At 35.5% G+C, this 18,401-nt stretch overlaps 1 protein-coding gene across 5 annotated transcripts in view; it reads left to right on the top strand.

Annotated features, from left to right (window-relative positions):
- SREK1 (splicing regulatory glutamic acid and lysine rich protein 1) overlaps positions 1-17,977 on the top strand; it is a 33,160-nt gene extending 15,183 nt beyond the window's left edge. For all 5 annotated transcript variants that reach the window (XM_038123758.1, XM_038123759.1, XM_038123761.1 and 2 more), the window contains 8 exons: positions 789-967; positions 1,568-1,698; positions 3,165-3,279; positions 6,021-6,140; positions 8,375-8,884; positions 13,963-14,058; positions 14,526-14,661; positions 15,701-17,977. In XM_038123758.1, coding sequence (XP_037979686.1) covers positions 789-967; positions 1,568-1,698; positions 3,165-3,279; positions 6,021-6,140; positions 8,375-8,884; positions 13,963-14,058; positions 14,526-14,661; positions 15,701-15,853 — 1,440 coding nt within the window. In that variant the 3' untranslated portion in view covers positions 15,854-17,977. The remainder of the gene's footprint in view (positions 1-788; positions 968-1,567; positions 1,699-3,164; positions 3,280-6,020; positions 6,141-8,374; positions 8,885-13,962; positions 14,059-14,525; positions 14,662-15,700) is intronic.
- Positions 17,978-18,401: the final 424 nt, after the last annotated feature.

Genomic DNA, 18,401 nt, shown 5'->3' on the forward strand with positions numbered 1-18,401 from the left:
GAGAATCCACTGTAGATCAATTAAAGAAACCTACTTCTAATTATGTGTTGATTAAATGTACAGTTTGCTTGTGTTAGATGAGCAGTCCTCAGAAGTCATGAGATCATTGTAGCTGTCCCCCACAGCACAGTGTAGTTGCTTAGGTGCAGTGAGATGGAATGATGTGTCCTACTGGAATTCGCAAAATGAGCATAAATATCTTTCAATCAGCAGCTTGGTTTTTTGAGAGGTGATCAGATTAATTGAAAAATATTTGCTTTTGACTGATAGCAAAGTCAGTATTACATTTTGGGGTTTTTGACTTCTGAAACAGCTACTGAGTATAAAAGTACTATTGATTGTGATAAAATGAAACAAACTGCTAGAAGAAACAAAGCTAGAAGAAACCACATAAATCTAAGTCCTTTAATATTGTTTGGAATTTTTTGCTTTAGTTGATCAAAAGTCACAATAGCTTGGAAACAGGTATAAGGAAATTTCTTACCAGTTACTTCAGATTAGTTGCCTAAAAAGTGCAAAATCCCATGTAAATTTCTTTTTTTTTCACCTAGGTGAAGGACTAAGGGCTTGTGGCTGTATTGTTTAAAACTGTAAAATATTCTTTAGATTAATGGAAGAAAATATACACATCTTTAAATCTTAAAATGTAACATTCCCAAATTCATGTCACCTTTGTTATAATGCTGAGGTATAATTCAAAAAATCTGTGGCTCTTAGACTACCCAATATATTAGATAACGATTTTCATTGCATAGTTTACTTCAGCTGAACTCTTCAACTCTTTCTAGACTACAACAGCAGATCAGCTGCTTGAATTCTTTAAGCAAGTTGGAGAAGTCAAATTTGTCCGAATGGCAGGTGATGAGACACAACCAACACGATTTGCTTTTGTGGAATTTGCAGACCAAAATTCTGTACCTCGAGCTCTTGCCTTTAATGGAGTTATGTTTGGAGACCGGCCACTAAAGTAAGAAATTAATTATCCATATTACTGTTGAATGAGAGATTTCTTTGTATCACTATACACACGTTTATGACTTATGTGTAGCAAAATGCTGCGACTAATTTTTTTCAGTATGCGGACCTGTTGTTAACAAACCGAAACATTTTTATTAATTCCAGTTTCACAGTTTCTCTCAATAATAATAGAATAAATTTCTCTCAATAGAATACATGTATGATTGAGTAAAATACATTTACATTAATCTTGAGGTGGTGTGAGCTATAATAGTGAAAAAAATCTTTGAAGTCCATAGTACTAATTAAGTTTTCAGTATGATGTGTATGTAATTAGTAGGTGTTAATGTGAAGATTTGATCTGAAATAGAGAAGTAACTTCCTGGACTTCTAAAAATATTGTAGCATAAGAATACTGTGCTGCTTTTCTTTAAAATTGGTAAGATTTCAAAGTAATAGAAGATACTTTGTATACTTGGAACAGATGGGTGTTTTGCTAAACTTTCAAGTTTTTAATTTTATACAAAGCTAAGATGTTTTTGTTACTTGTTTTTCATTTGCCCTGTTCAAATATTTAAGAATGAAAGGGTTTTATTTTTCTTTAATTTAGGATAAATCACTCCAATAATGCAATAGTGAAGCCTCCTGAAATGACACCACAAGCTGCTGCCAAGGAGCTAGAAGAAGTGATGAAGAGAGTAAGGGAAGCCCAGTCTTTTATTTCTGCTGCTATTGAGCCAGGTAGGTATATTGTGTTAATTAATAATTACTGAACAGACACATTCTGAGTTTGCCTTGGTACACATTTCTAAGAGCATTTCAGACAGAAGAGAAGGGTATCCAGAGGTATTCAGTCAGTACATGTTGGGGAAAAAACCCAAAATAATCAAAATTCTGTTCATGCATCTAAGCAGTGGAATGAAGCTTTTTATTTCATCATCTCTTGTTTTTAGATACATGTTCACTGAATGTTTTCAAACATGCAAATTTAATACTAAATCCATACTTAGTGATGGTACTTTTTAAGTTAGGAGCACTTGAAAATATTTAAAAGAAAATGCTTTCTATTTTTTGTTGTCTTTTAGCACCCATTAGTGTCATAGTTTTACGATGAGCATGAGCTAACATGGTTCTGAGAGCAGTAATATGCTTTCCTTACCTGTAAGCAGCAAGTTAATTTGGTTTCTTTTTCATGGTGCCTAAAGGCTGTATGCATCCTCAAAGCAAATGGGATCAGAGAATGAATCTGGGATAAATATTACCATATTGGAAAAGACTTCCTTTCATCCAGATTGTTTCCCTGTTCCCTGTTTACACTGAGATGCCAGCTAAAGGAAGAAGGTGGTGTTGTGTTGAGAGGTTAGACACACATTCCAGTGGTGATTTATGCTGGCTTAAACTGATTGCAAAACCACAGCATTAAAAAAAAATCACAACTTTGTAAACTTTCTGCTTCTTTTCATCAGCAACTTTTTGCCATTCTTCTTACTAGCAAACCCAGATACTATTTTGTATCTTGTTGGTTGGATAGTGTTGAGTTGTGAGGGTTTTTTGGGAGGAATTATTTTCTTTTTTTGTTTGTTTTGTGTTTTCTGTTGAAAAGTAAAATAACTCTAGTACTTTATCACAGTTAAGCAACAGAATAACAGACTCTGAACTGTGGTGAGCTCACTGTTTCGGTTTTTGTTGACTTTCTGGCCTTCGATCAGACTTTTCAGCCTGTTCTATTCTTCCTTTCCTCCTACAAAATCAATGAGGAATAAAACTTCACTATTTGTACAGTGTTTGAAATATCTAAAAATACAAACAGTAATACTTACATTTTATGCTTGTTTTCAAAATTATGCCCTCTAAATTTACTTTATTCTTCTCAAGTTATTAAAAAATAAGGTAATTATATTAAATAAATAGAGCAAAAGGAGGACGTGTTATGATCTTGTGCATTGTGGCAGCAACATAAATCCCATTCATAGTAGAGCTAGCTGTTTATAATTATCTGGTTTATGTGTACTGCTGCAGGATGGCTGCACTCAACGAGTATATGCAATGACTTTCTTGGATGTTTCTGAAGGATATTTGCAAAGAAGGAAGATGTGCAGAGAGTAGGCCCCTTTCAATATATGTGGTACATTCCACTTGTGCCAGATTGTTAACTGGGATCTTTAAATGTTCTGAGCTTACACTGCAAAGTGGTTTTTTCCTCTCAGAGTCTGGAAAGAGCAGTGAAAGAAAAGGCGGTCGATCTCGTTCCCATTCTCGTTCAGAATCCAGGTCTAGTTCAAAATCCCGATCTAGAAGGAAAAGATCACACTCAAAACACAGGTAGGTGTGCTTTTTGTTTCACACTAAGATCATATTGGAAATTTTTGCAAGGTGCTGGTTACTGGTATTTTTTTAGTTATAGACAAGTATTGCTGTAGAGATTACTAACTTAGGCCCTGAAGATCAGCATAACCAGAAACTTTGTCTCTGAATAGATACTCTTTTCCTCTAAACCCTGAATGTTTATGGAATTACTTTCAGTTTAAACATTCTGGAAGGCACTTCCTGTGTCATGTAAAATAATAAGTTCTGTGGGTTTTTGTACATTAGGCTGTGTAGCCAAATAACATTTTGTGAGCTGTATTTTAAAGAGAAACCTTCATTTTGTGGATGAAGCATATAATTTACTGGTAAAACCTGAGTAGATGGATTGGCTGGTTTTTGGTGTTGTCCTCAACTTCTAAGCATTGAGTTAATTTTGTCCTATAAATGTTTTTTAAAAGCATACGGAAAAGGATTCAGCGGCAGTTTCTCATTTTTCAGGTTTTGTTTGCTTTGCTAAATTTATTCAATTTCTGAAACAGAAAATTATTAGATCATTCTTGAAGATTAAGATTTTTTTCTGTGGATGAAACAGGCTTGTTCTGTGAGAATTATAAGGGCTTCCAAAAGGGTCCAGATTCTTTCAATGTCAAGAGTATATTCTGAGAACCTGGGTAAATCAATCTAAAGATACTTGGCTATGTTGAGGATAAAAAAAAACCCCAAAATTCGGATTGTTATTTGATTGCTTACACTTCTAAAAGGTGGGTGTTGTCCATATTGCAGCAACAGCTCTGAAGCATCCTTTCATTCATGTCTTCAGACAAGGCTACTAAGATACTTCTGAATACAGAAAATCTGGTGATAGGGAGTTGTCATAAATTATACTATCAAATAAATGTGATACAAGTGCAGGCTTTGATTTTGCAGTAGCAGGGAATCACAGCACGTGTTTTCTAGTGACTTCAAAATGTTGGGTGCCTTTTTAATGCAAGAGGTACCCTTTGGTCACTTCCTTATTGCTTGCCTCTCTGCTGTGTCCCTAACTCAAGGCATAACTGAACAACATTCTGGTTTTTGTTCAACAATGCAGTAATTTTAGTATTATCTTGTATTGGCACAAACCAAGTGGAATTTTAGAAGATAAGCTTTTCTTTCTTTAAGTGTGGAAAACCTGCTCTTTAAACAAATGTTAATTATTATATTTTACTACGTTTTGTTAAATTGTTTAATATTGGCTACTGCCAGTTTTGAGAACATGCTGAAAAAAAGTCTGACCTGTTGAGGCAGCTTCATCCATAAAAATAATCTATTCTTGCTGCTTCCTTGTTTTACTGTTTTATATAACATCATTTTCATCTCTGTGACATAAAATTTATTGAAGATCGTGCTTTGATTCAGTTGCAATAAATTGCATTTGCAGTTGATATGTATTTCTCTGCTGATAAGAAGAACAAAGCTGTAGCTAAAAAATGGCTTCCCCTCTTCTTGATATATTTTACTGATGCCATTTGGAACTACCTAAAAACAGAGGCCAGACAAACTTAAGGGAATAAAAAGCAGTTATATTTATTGAAGGGCCTCCACATACATTTAGGGCAGACAAAGCCCCCCACAGGGGCTACACCCAAAGTGGACAGCGGTTCACGGGTTTTCACACTTTTATAAGTTTGGTTCATTTGCGTATTGAGGGTTAATCTTTCAGTTACAGCTTCAAGTAATGAAGTAATTTACCCCAGGTTTGCTCTCCCCCTAACTCACTTTTGTTTACGTTTTTTGGGGCCTGAGAAAGTAAGATGTCCTTGATTCCCAGGCCTGGAGAGGAATTGTTTGGTTTGATCAAAATGGGCGAACAGTAGCTAACACTCTATATGGAGTTATACACTAAAGAATTGCAGGATTAAAAATGTATGAAAAATATAACAGCTAAAATCCTGAGGCATCATTCAACTGTGTGCCTTGAGCAATGGAAGGTAGGTGCAGTTGTTACTTTCTGTACCTCACAGTTCTTCAGGTTTTATTCAGTAATATATGTGATCTTTTAAACTTCGTGGTGCCTTGCGAAGCAAAGTATCCAGTGATGTGGATTTTGAAATTTAACATGCAAATTCAGCTCTTTTTTTTTTTTCCCTGGGGAAAAGGGTCTTCCAGAAATTATGGAGTATTTTGGAAACAAAATGTTAAGTGCTGTTCATCAAATCTGCGTAAGACTTTTTTTTTAAAATCAGAGTCTCTACGTTTTAATTACAACTGAAATCCATGCTAACAGATCCTTTTATCTGGAAAGGTAACTTGGCTTTATGAATTTAAATTATAAGAATGGAGAACAGAGCAAAAAGATTGTTGCAGCCAAAGTCCTTTCTTTGATGACTAAGACTTCAAAAAGTGCCTGGGCCTGGAAAGGAAATAAAATGTAACTTACTATTTTTACAATCTGCTAGAAATTGCCGGTCAGATTTTACACAGTGTCATTTCATAAACACAACTGTTGTAAGTTATAGTAACTTCTATTGTCCAGATTCAAAGAGCTTATTATGAAACACTGATATAACTTAAATGGTTTCAAAGCAGAGCATGTTACATATGGTGAAGCATAAAGTATCCATGTTTGCAAAAACATTTGCGGACAGTATGTTGATGAAGGTGTCAGGTTGTACTTTGTGGTGACACAACACATGTGTACTGTCATTTTGTTGGTTGACTTCATTTGTATGAGGTTTCCATATTAAAATATTTTTCTTCTGGCATTCTTCATTTAGAAGTAGATCTGGCAACAGATCTCTCTCAAGACACAAGGACAGACGCAGATCCCGAAGTCCTCTGAAAAAACGGTCTAGATCTACGGAAAGACGGAAATCAAGAAGTCATTCTCGTTCTCGGTGAGTTCTGTTTCACAGCATGGTACTGTTAGCTCAGAATACATTTTTTGAAAAAAAAATTAAACAAACCTTTTAGGTTACCATAAAGGTGGAGTCTCATCTGTGGGACAAAAAGGCAGAAAGTAAATTTTAATACTGAGTATAGTGGTCTTGGCTGGGATAGTTAACTATCTTTCTTGTAGCCTGTAAGGTGCCTCCGGGGTTAAATGATCATGCTGAGGCACATGAACTTCATAGTCTCATCTACAGTTGTACTAACATCAAAGCTGACTGAAAACAGTAATTTTGTCAGACTACAACCAATAGTTAAGGAATATCCTGTGTAGCTCGTGAACCCACTAAAAAATGGATAGTGTTCATTTGATGTGTATCTGTTGAGAAGGTTGAATTTAGACTGACCTTGATCCTGTATTGTGAGAACGTGTATAAAGTTCTTGAGCATAACCTTTTATTTTCATCTCTGACTTTTCTCATATAACAGCAGGAAAAAATGCATGTGTCGGTTGTATGGCATATATATGTTTCAACATGTAGTATGTGTGTATTTTATCTAGTTTATTAGTTTTTATGTCTGATCATCTAATTACTAAACTGTGACATTTAAACAAGACCATAGTGTAATTTTTTAGGGATGAGGTAATGAATAAGCTCAAACCAAAAGTGCCTGTGAAAACAGCTTCCTGAATAGAAGTCTTGGTATGTTCTTGGTTTCATTTCTGTAATTCCCCTGGTTTATTTAAAAGGAGATTTGTGTTTAGGTTGTGCAGCTGCCTCATGTTCTGTGAGGTAAGTTTTGTGGGAAAGAGAGCTGCAGATCTGTGGACCTGTGTGGAAACAAAACTAGGCTGTGTAGCTGCTTGGGTTTTATTGGTGGTTCCTTTTGTTTCTCTGTTTCTGCTTTCTGGAGCTTCTTGAGACATCTGCTCACTGGAAGGGGAAAGTCCAGTGAAATCTCTGATCAATTAACTAGAAGACATTTCTTGGGAGGCTGTAAGACTGGTATTGTGGGGACTGTGTGCTGTTTCATCTACATGATGTTACATTTCATTTCTGAGACTCCTAAAGAAGTACTTGACAGAAACTGATGGCAATCAAATTGTCAGTCTATAGAGCATACAACAGTCTGCTGTTTATTTGCAGTTGAGAAGGAGATACAGCCAAACACTTCTTCAGTTTGAGGAAAGTTTGAGTGCTTAGGACCTTTCATGTGTGAAGGAGTCTTTTTTAGAATCTGTAAAAATCTAGAATGGATACCAATATTGGGTAGCTTCTGTCAGTCTCGTTCTTCTTGACACAATAAGACCTGCTAATCAATTTTTCCTCTACCTCTTTCTCCTGTTTCTCTCTCTGAACAATTGTTCTTTCATTATGTGTCTCTGTACTAGTGGGAAAAGATGGAGTCTTGCATTTTCAAATAGTCCTATACTAAAATGTGATTTTCCAACCAAGGTTGCTAGCTAATTAGTTTTTGTTTGACTTGATAACTTGAACATCAGATGGAGTTTTCCTCACTGTTCTTTTTATGAACCTCTATCCTACTTCCTGTCCCAAATAAGCTATTTTCCTTTCTTCTTTTTTACTGTATTAGCATTTTTCAGTAATTTTCAAATTCCTTGTGACATTATGGATGGTTGAATTGTCTTTGATGGTTGATTAAATTTGATCTTACATTTGCCTTGTAAGGGAATCTGGTGACATTTTGTCCATGTTTTCTTTTTGTTTCTGTGTATTAAGTGGTGTTGGACTGCCAAGCAGTTAAAGGATATCTGTGTGAGGGAAAACTGTAGAATATGAGGTCTTCTGTCAGTCAGCTGTCATTATTCATTTGGCAGTGATTAATATGAAGGCCATTTTATGTGGATACATTTTTAGCAGGGAGTGGGTTTGCAGAAAAATACAGAAAATTTTTATATGTATAATTACATAATTGTGAGGTGAACAGACACATTCTCTCCAAACATAGTAGCATCACTTGGAAGATAGTGGTTTGATTTGGTTTTGGCCTCCCATCCTCCAGTTTGGTTTCCAAATTTTTCCTAGCTGTATGTAGCTGTTTATTTCCTAGCTATATATAGTTCTCCCTTACTGTGAACAGTGAAAAATTGAAATATTGAGGAATTACTGTTTTTCAACAGAGATGCGCACTTTATCTTGATGTATATTAAAAAGTTAGTTGTAATTTTAATTGGAAAGTTCAAAGATGAATTAATGGGCTTGTGTTTGGCTTTTCACAGGGACAAGAAAAGAGACAAAGAAAAGATGAAAGAAAAAGAAAAGGCCAAAGAAAAAGAGAAAGACAGAGACCGAGACAAGGAGAAGGATAGGGATCGAGACAAAGACAGGGAAAGAGAGCGAGATAAAGAGAGAAATAGGGAGAAGGACAAGGAGAGAGATAAAGAGCGAAGCAAAGATAGAGAGAGAGCCCGAGACAAAGACAGGGAGAGGGACAAGGATAAAGATAGGGACAAGGAAAAGGAAAAAGATAAAGATAAAGAAAAAGACAAGGAAGAGGTAGATCATAACAAAGAAAAAGAAGATACTGAGAAAGAAGGAGAGAAGGACAGAGAGAAGATTAAGGACAAAGGAGGGGACAAAGAAAAGGACAGAGACAAAGAAAAGGAAAAAGATGGAGATAAGGAGAAGGAGCGAGAAAAAGAGAGGGATGATAAAAAGAAGAAGGATAAGAGATCCAGAACACCCCCAAGAAGCTATAGCTCTTCAAGAAGATCTCGTAGCTCCAGCAGGTTTGTTTAGAATTTTTCATGCTTGGTTTTTTTGGTTTTTTTTTTTTTTTTTTGACTTGTCAGATCAGTGAGGCACCATCCTAATTTTTATGTATTGATGTCACCATAGCTCTTACTAAGTAAATTTGTATTATTTCTGTTTTGTAGATTTTCCTTTAAAGTAACATCTGTTATAAAAAGCTCTATGTTGGGCTGCTGGTTTTTGACTTTCACATAACTGTATTGTATATACCTTGAGGACGGTAATGAGATGATTCTTGTATATGTTACAGACAGCCACAAGTTCTGACCAACATCACGCACATTATCTTTGCCCTGGTGAAAGTTTGAGTCACTATTACATAGTTCTTTCATTACCTACATACTGCAGCATTTTGGTCTGTAGATCTTGCAAGCAGTTGTTTTTTAATACTTGCCTCTCTTTGGCTGGATGGCTGAACTGCAGGAAGCAAGCATGTAGGTTGGCTGGCTAGCCTTTTGAGAGGTGAATGTATCTTAATTTGAAGAAACAGATACATTGTTTATTTGATGGCCAGGTGTCAGTTGAAAGTAACATTCCTTTATACTGCTAACAGTAAGCAGGAAAACAAAGTTAATGTGGCTGTTGGTTTTGGCTCTGAGGGGAGCTTAACTAGCAGGAAGTCTGGATAAATTTGTTGCAGCAGAAAGAGGCTGTGGGATTATAAACTTTCTCTGCAAGCAAGTTCAGGCATATTCTAAAAGCTTTGCAGCTAAGTTAAGTTTAGGAGCATTGGTGGATAAGGTCCTTACTGTTTCATCAAGAATTAGGGAGTTCAGTAGTATTGTATCAGATTTAAACACCAAATTATATCTGTAACCTTGAGATAACTAAATGCTGAATGAATTGGACAAGTTCTACCTATTGTAACAGTTTCACTAGATAAAAGCAGACCTCCTTTAGTCCTCAAGAATTCATCAGTTCAGAGTTCATAGAAGGCAAAGAAAGGGTGTAATGGTTTCTGAATATTGTTGTTGTGCTATGAGATTTATGGGCAAAATACTGTTTTTTCATTAAGCATATGCAGCTTCCTATTAAAATGAGTGGAAGACCCACATAGAGATACTTCTGTCAGCTTTGAAACCATTTTTTTCAGTCCACCGGCCTTAGAATTTTGAATTGGATGAGTGCATAAATATATGTAAGAGTTTCACAGTAGTATCTTATATAGGAGTCTTTGTGGAAAACCAGGCTCTAGTGCCAAATAACAGGTGTAGTTAGATGTGTGTCACCAAAAACTCATATTCTAGTTTGCAATAATTTTGCTTCCCCTTTGGAATCTGACTAGTTAAGAAAGCACTATGAGAAGGCTCCAATGTCATGTACTTGAGCAAGGAATTCTTGTGAAAATTAGTGCATTTCTTCTAGTGCAGTCAAAGTACAAAACTGTACTTAGGTATAATACAGCTATTGTTAAACAAGGCTAGTGTTCTTTTGAAGCTGGAGATTTTTTATTATGGGTTTACAATTTTTTTTTCAGATATAACTATCCTTAGAGCATCAGTGCAGAGGCCAATACTGGTGAATGTTGTTATCAGGGGCTTAGACAGAGGGACAGAGTGCATCCTCTGTAGCTTTGCAAACAACAGAGAACCAGTTGTGGGGATAGGCTGATCTGCCGTTAATGAAACCTTAGCAGATGGGTGAAATGGACTAATAGTCCATGGACTTGAACAAAGAAAAGGGACAAGTCCTACACTCGGGCAGGAATAATGCCATTGCACCAATGCAGCATGGGGACTTGCTGGCTGCCAGGTCCTTGCAGCCAAAAAAGCCAGCTATGTTGTGAGTAGGTTAAGAGAGGCAATTCTTTCCCTCTTCTAGTGAGGACACATTTCGAATCCTGTTCTGGGCTTCCCATTACAAGAGATATGTAGATATACAAGAGTGAGTGCAGTGAAGGGCCGTGAAGCTGATAAAGGGCTTGGAGCTTCTTTCATACAAGGGAATACTGAGGAATCTGGTATTGTTTAGCATGGAAGAGAAAAGGCTGAGGAACATCTTACCAATATGTATGACTATCTGATAAAAGCATGAAGAAGACAGACCCAGCAGAGGCCTGTGACAATTAAGAGGTGACAGGCACATGCTGAGCTATGGGAAATAAAGCGGTTTTTTTTCCTACTGTTGAAATTATGGTTTTGCTTGGCAGACTGTAACCAGTTACCTCAAGGGATTGTCTATTCCAACCAAAAATCTGGTGGGATGTGGCCCTGAATAACCCTGATTGGCCCTCTTGTAAGGTGGGGAAGGGATAGGTTGGACTAAGTCATCTTCAGAGGGTTCTTCCAACCTCAGTAATGTCATTGCTCTCTGAAAAGTAATTCCGAGTAGGTTGGGTTATGTTAGGGGTCTTTCTTTGGTGATGGACATTGCATAGTTGAAATGGTTGCCGACCTTTCCAGTGAAGATCATTTAACAGATTGGTATTTCAGTTGCCTGAATTTCAGTACAGTATCTGACTGCTAATCATGTAAAATGTGAAATGTAAGTGTAAATGTGAAATATTGGGGAAATAGTCATCTTCTTGGAAAAGAGGTGAGGGTGGAATAGGACATACAGGACCTTCTGAGAACTAGATGGCAGCTGAACTTGCTTTTCTGACTTGCTTTGCTTGCAGGTACTGGAAATAAGATGGTTATTTGTGATTCCTAGCTGAAAAAAGAAACAGACCAGGGAAGTGAAATCAGTTGGAAAAGGAGCTATCTTACAGACTAGCAGAGCCAGTAGCCCCAGATGACATGAAGAATGTTATTTCCATGTATAGTTAAGAGACACGGGATCACTATCAAAGTATTCAGAACTTGTTTTTCGTAAATTTTGCTGGTGGTATTGTGTAGGACATTTAATGAAATGGGTGCACAAAAATATTTTTATGTACATATAAAATAGAGATGGGAACACATGCAGTGAGACACAGTTATGACTCTTCAACTTGAAATAAGAAAGGCAGAAACTGAAAGTAAAATTTAATGAATAAGCAGTTCCTATTTTTAACACAATTGCTGAAGCACTTGATTTGCAGGTACGTATGCTGGAAAGCAAAATTAAGTGAGAATGTCTTCAGTGTAGCTGAAGTGACAGCACTGAGAGAGAATAATCAATTTCCGGTATCCTCAGTTAAATAAAGGTGATGATCAATGTGGAGATGTTCAAAATGCCTGTTAACTGGTGAACAGCTGATTAGTGTCTGGTATTTACTACACGATTTTGAGGCTATTTTATATTTCTAGTTTATTAAAGATAAATTAAAAGCTTGCTGAACAAAATACTTTAGAAATCTTGTCCTGTGCAGCTTCAGGAGGTTACTGTATTGGTTTTGATTGAAAGAGAGTTAAATTCCTTACTAGCAGCTGGTACAGTGCTGGAGTTTTCCTTTTTTTCCTGCTTATTCTCCTCCCCTGGTTGGTGGGTCTGTGGAGGATGATGGGCAAAGGGGGCAGAAGAAGGCAGGGAATGAGCAAATGCCACTCGGGATTTAGTCGTCATCTGGGGTTAAACCATGACAGTTCTTTTTTGACTTCTTTTGTTTCCTCACCAGTCCCTTCTTTGTTCAACCATGTCATGCTCTGCCAGGCTCTGTTTTGAGAGTTGAGGAAAGAACACGTTAGTAATTGAAACAAAATAATTATAGTAATAGTAATAATTGTAATGGAAAGGACAGAGAGGGATAAAGCCCAAGAGAAGCAAGTGATGCACTGCACAATCACTCACCCCTCACTGACTTTTGGCCAGTTGGGTCAGCTTTCCTGTCCCATCACAGTGTCTTGTGTACGTACCTGCTTGCTGACAGAGCATGGGAACAAATGTCCTTTATTTTAGGATAAGTAACAACTAAAACATCAATGTATTATCAATATCATTCTCATACTGAATCCAAAACACAGCACTGTTCCAGTTACTAGAAAGAAAATTATCCTGGCTGAAATCAAGACAGTCACAGTAGATGGTATATGGAGTATCACTGTATGAATTGGTACTCTGATAGGTCAGAGTATCAATCCATATAGTGATACTGACTATAATTTAAGTGTCCTTTTGTTACTTATCTAATAAGTGTTGATTTCTTGGCTTTTATAAATATTGAAGATTTAAATATTCTCAAATTGCAAAAGCTGTTTTGTATAAAAATAAATGTAGCTTTTGTGCTACATCTAGAAGTTTTAAACTTCCCTCTTTTTCTTCAGTTGTTCTTCCAATCTGCTTCTTCTGCTTTACAAAGAGTTGACAGGAAAAAACATAATCTTATTTTGACAGATGGCCTCTGCATTTATGTTAAATGAAGTTGTGACTTCATTTCATTCAAATGAAAAACTGACTCAGTTTTTGCTTTAATTTAACATGTCCCTCAGTATAAATGACCAGTTATTTCATGTTTTGTTGTATTCAAGATCAGACTCCATAATGGCAACATCAGAAACTCCATTTAGCTATGTATAACAGTTGCTTTGTAAAACAGTTCTAGCTCTTCCATGTGTTACAGAATGGTGACATTCTATTTGCTAAGGACCACTGGAGAAACAATAGATTTTATTTATTCTGACTTTGACAACAGCTTGGGCTTCATTTTGCACTGTTTTCTTATAAACCAACTAACTCTAGCTCATACATTTTAGCAATTTAATTTCAGTCAGGTTAAACTGAAGTTGCAGTCATCTTCAGGTTGTAATGTTATGTTTTGAAATTCATATTGCTCAAGTTACACCTTTTGTCTTAATATGACTTCTCATTCAATTGAGTTATTTTCCTAACTGAAGAAACTCATAATTGGTACAGTATTACTGACTTCAGTTTGTTTTCATTGTTATCAAGCATATAAGGATTTTTTAAAAAATTTTTGCTAGGGCACATCTGGTTTTTTCCTACATTCGCCTTGTGTTTACCACTAAACTGAAGTATAGAAAAAATTTTTTTGTTTGTACAGTTAATATTTTGTTGATAATATAGACTGTCAAATTCAGTGGATATGTTTATATCTTTGTAAGAGCTTTCTCTTTTTTATCTCCTTTGAGTTTATTATTTTTGGGTTTTCATGATACTAAATTTATTGGTCCCATAGAGAAAGGCGTAAAAGGAAGAGCAGAAGTCCTTCCAAATCTCCTAAAACATCAAAAACAGCAAAAAGAAAGTCTTCACGAACTCCTTCTCCAAGAAGGTCAGTTTGATGTAAACACAGAAGTTAATGATTAGTAAAGAAGGAAGAATTTATAGTAATTTCACTGTTTTACTTTACTGCCTTTGCACTGATGATTTCACTTGATCAGTATGATTCAGTTTTAATTTAAAACTAACTCAAAACTTTAACCAATTTGAACTCTGGTGTTATTTCAATGACGTAGTTTCAAATCAATCAGCATTGCTAATTTCTTCAAATCAATAAAATCCCTTCATCTGATACAGATTAAATTGCTTTTTTTGTTTGCAAATACAGTGCGTGGTGGTCATATGAACTGTTTAGCTCTCTTCAGCCAAAAAACACCATTGTCTTTGCAAAGGGATTTTTGGTTAAATTTTGGGAGGTTTTTTGAAAGTCCATGCTGGGTGTTTAGTTTGCAGTCAAATGGTTTGAAGTTTGTTGTAGTTGGATCAAATCCTAATTTGAATAAAAAATTTCTGAAACAGAAACAAGAAAGAAAAAAAAAGAGAAAGAGATACAAATAATGAAAGAAGAGAAAGAGAATGCTCTACTTCCAAGAAAAAAAGTAGTAAAGAAAAAGAGGGGAAGGAGAAATCTGACAAAAGCACCACTGCTTTGAAGGTAAGTTTGTGTGACCAAGTGATCAGCAGAATGAAGTGGTAGTGAAGCCATTACTGAAATTCTCTCTCTTACTTTTGTCTTTGTTTTACTCTTCTTTTCTATTACTTCTGTTCCTTACCAAATTAGTGCCGCTTGAGTTCAGTATTAGCTAGTTGGGGTTAGTAGTTGAGTTTAAGTCTACATATCTGATCTTCAGTTGACCTGTAGGAGTTAGTCTGCTTAGGTTACAGAAACACCGTGTTTCTCTTTCGTATTGTGTGCCCTATGTTAGGACTTGCCTGGCTTCCTACTTTGGGAGGCCAGCAGACTATTGACTTACAAGCAGTACTTCACTGTGAAACTGAAAAGATTACTTTTAAAATAAATTCTCACTATGCAGTTCTAACTCTGATTGAATTGGTCCTGGTCTGTACATTGGATTCTATAGGAGTAAAGTTGATGAGTTGTGAAAGAGTGGTAGAGGATTTTCCCCTGCAAAATAGAAAGTACTGCAACTAAGAAAAGAAATATCTTCAAATTTTTTACTCTTAGAATTCAAGTAGTAGCATGCCTTTAAAGAGTAGTTAGTTGTGCTCAGAATTACTCAGCTGTTACAAAACAGCTGGTTTAGGTGACTATTCAAATGCTTGAGGAAGTATCTTACCCAAGAACTCTAAAAATGCATCAGATACCTGACAAAAAAGGAGAGAAAAAAATTTAGTCCCATTCTATTTTAAAAAAGTCAGTGAAATCTTAATTTCTGGAGCTGCTTCTCATATGTTCCATGGTGCTGCTTATTCTATAACTTTACATATGAGTTTATTTTAGTTAATAAAGACAGATAATTCTATGGCATAATTTCTTGGGTGATGGGTTGTTACAAGTGCCATACTTCAGCCATCTGAAAAGAAAGTGTATTTTAAAAAAAGATGGGTGGGGCAAAGAAGCTCACACACACATGTAAAAATTGAAACAATAAAATTAATGAGAGTTGATTGGAAGTCATAGCCTATAATGCTAAGAATATTATTTTGTTGTTAAATAATTTTATCTTTGGTAGGACAAAGATAACAATAAAGAGGATCAGAATTCAGAAGCTGACAAGGAAGTAGACAATAGAGATACACAAAGGACAGATGAAGTCAAGCTACAACAGAACGGAAATTGTCAACCAAACGAGGAAAATCTCTCAATTAAAATGGAAGAGATTTAAAGCAAAGAATGGACTTCTAATTCAACTAAGGAATGAAATCCAAAGCATTTTATTTCCCAGAATGAGGAAGAAAATGTCAAAGCAATCAACCTGAACGTGTTGATAGTACTAGTAGCTCCTCCAGTTCATGTGATAGCTTTGTTGTCTTCTTGCTGTAAAGCAAGAGAGCACAGACCAGTAGTTAATACCATGAAAAGGCAGATGCCATCAGAACTATTCATCTCTGAAAATCCATCCATTTCCATGATGGCTGTACTTGTAAAATGATTTATGTTAAGTTTTGCTATAGGCTGTTACAAATAACTAGAAACTGAAAGATGTAAACCTGTACTTCCCAAAAAAAGCTGAAGATATGCATTGAAGGTTGTTTAAAATACTGCTTGTTGATGACTTTTGTATTGTTTTGCCCTGTAGGTTAAAAAATCCACAAAAACTTTAATGTGTGCTGTTTGATGTGCTTGAAAATGGTGCATAAATAAACACACTTCCTTTCTGTTGTAAATGACAACTGTAGGGAAAGGGGGTGTAAGCATAAACATGGTTTTACTGTTCTTATGTTAAATACTCACAGATTAGTATGTTTTTCATTTGCTCACTGCTTGAGATTCTTAGGGTTTATTATTTAAAATAATTTCTTACTAATATCCCTGAAATTAATATTTCTTTTAAAGTATGTGAACAATGCATGCGCTTTTTCTGTTCCTAGAAAGAACATTGCCATGTTATAGATATTAGGTTAGCTTACAGGATTATTTTGGGGTTGTTTTTTTTTTGTTGTTTTATTTGTCCGTAGAGAAGTGAGCACATCTATATGATGATACCAGAACTTACAGCTTTGTTTTGCAATGTTCTGCAGTGTGTCTGTTCAGCTGAAAATAGTACAGGTGCCATTAAGAAAATAAATTTTTCCTTTTTGTTAAAAAAAATATGGGAGCACAAGCAGAAGCTTTAGTGCCTTCTTAAAATGTGGTATTTTCTAGAAATGTATATGTGCTGTTACACATTTTTAGCTAAATCTTATATGATCTCTCTTGCTACTTTGCCACCACCATACTGTAGACAAAAATGCAAGTGACTTGCCAGAATGGTTGTTTTATTCACTTGTTAAAATAGTGAAGCTCCATTTTACTTTTATTTTTTATTCTTAGAAGAGATTTATAAATAAGAGAAAAGATGTAATCTGGGGACCACCACTGTACAAAAGTAGTAGCTGAATACAAAGTGTGCTCTGATCACCTGCATCAAAGAAAGCTCTTAAGACATATAATATACATTTGGATGGCCTTAACTGTTACCTCTCTGTTATTTTCTCTGATACCTGTTGGGCGATGTTAAAGGAATGGCATGCAAAGAAATGGGGGATAAATAATTTGAGGAAGAAAGTTCTAATTTATGCAGGGCTTACATAGGAGAGATTCTTTTATCATTTTTTGTGGAGAAAGCATGCAAGAAGGGAATCACAAAACAAGTGGTTTTGTCTTGGCAAAACATACCTTTTGTTCTTCGGAGTAATTGAATCGGTTATATGAGATTTCTGATAAGTTACGCTTTTAAGACATAATTATAGCTAAAATTGCATAGATTATTTTTAATACAACTTAATGCAATCAAATTATTAATTGCCTTACCTCATGGGAAGTGTTATTTCTTTCAGTTAAAATAAAAAACTAAGTGTATTGGCTATTTGCTTTCTACTTGTTTTACTTTTCCTCCGCATAGTTAGTTTTTTCAGTGGAAGGGAAGCATATTACAGGAAATGAAAACTTTGCCCAACTCCTAAGGTAATGAAATCCAGTTTGATTGTGAAGCTGCTTAATCACTCATTTTATATAAGATTTAATGTTCTTGCCACTGTGTACATTTAAGACAACAGAAAATGCTTTACCATGTAAAGTATAGAACAGCCATTTTTGTGATGTTTAAGCCACATGCTGTTGGCTGGTAAACAGCTCATTCTGATAAAAGAATAAAAAATTGTATGCTTACAGGAAGACTGTGAAAGATTGTGTCTTGCAACAACAGCTGTCTTATTTATGATGTGTAAGTAGCATAGAGCAAAGAGATTGTTTGTATACTTGTTATCTTTGGTACCATTTCACTAATAAAGTAAGTATTTTAGAGGGATGTTTCTGCTGGTACATACTTATTAAAGGAATATTTTTAGACCATCTGGATTTAGTCATAGAGTTTCTTTCATTTAAAATGTGGATATTAGTGAAAACATAGATGTATCATGTATGTTTTCTTTGAAAAGCTAAATTTCTCTGTTGGGAAGAACTAGAATTCTTTCAGTGTATCATGTTTCAGCTGGTATTAGTTTGGTCTCTTGAGTTTTGTTATCCTGAAATAGCATAGTTGTATGATGTATGAGTTATAAAATATGTAAAGGATTGTGTATGCTTAGCTGAGTAATGTGCCTTTGGAAGTTAATAGTTATGGATGGCAGCCTTAACTAAGTAGCTTATCACCTGCGTGAGGCTATATGCAGCACATTGTTATATTGTATATTAATTATGATTCCCTTACGAAAAGTGTTCTGGGGTTTTTA

This window comes from Motacilla alba, chromosome Z (genome assembly GCF_015832195.1).
Source record: "Motacilla alba alba isolate MOTALB_02 chromosome Z, Motacilla_alba_V1.0_pri, whole genome shotgun sequence".
Taxonomy (NCBI): Eukaryota; Metazoa; Chordata; class Aves; order Passeriformes; family Motacillidae; genus Motacilla; species Motacilla alba.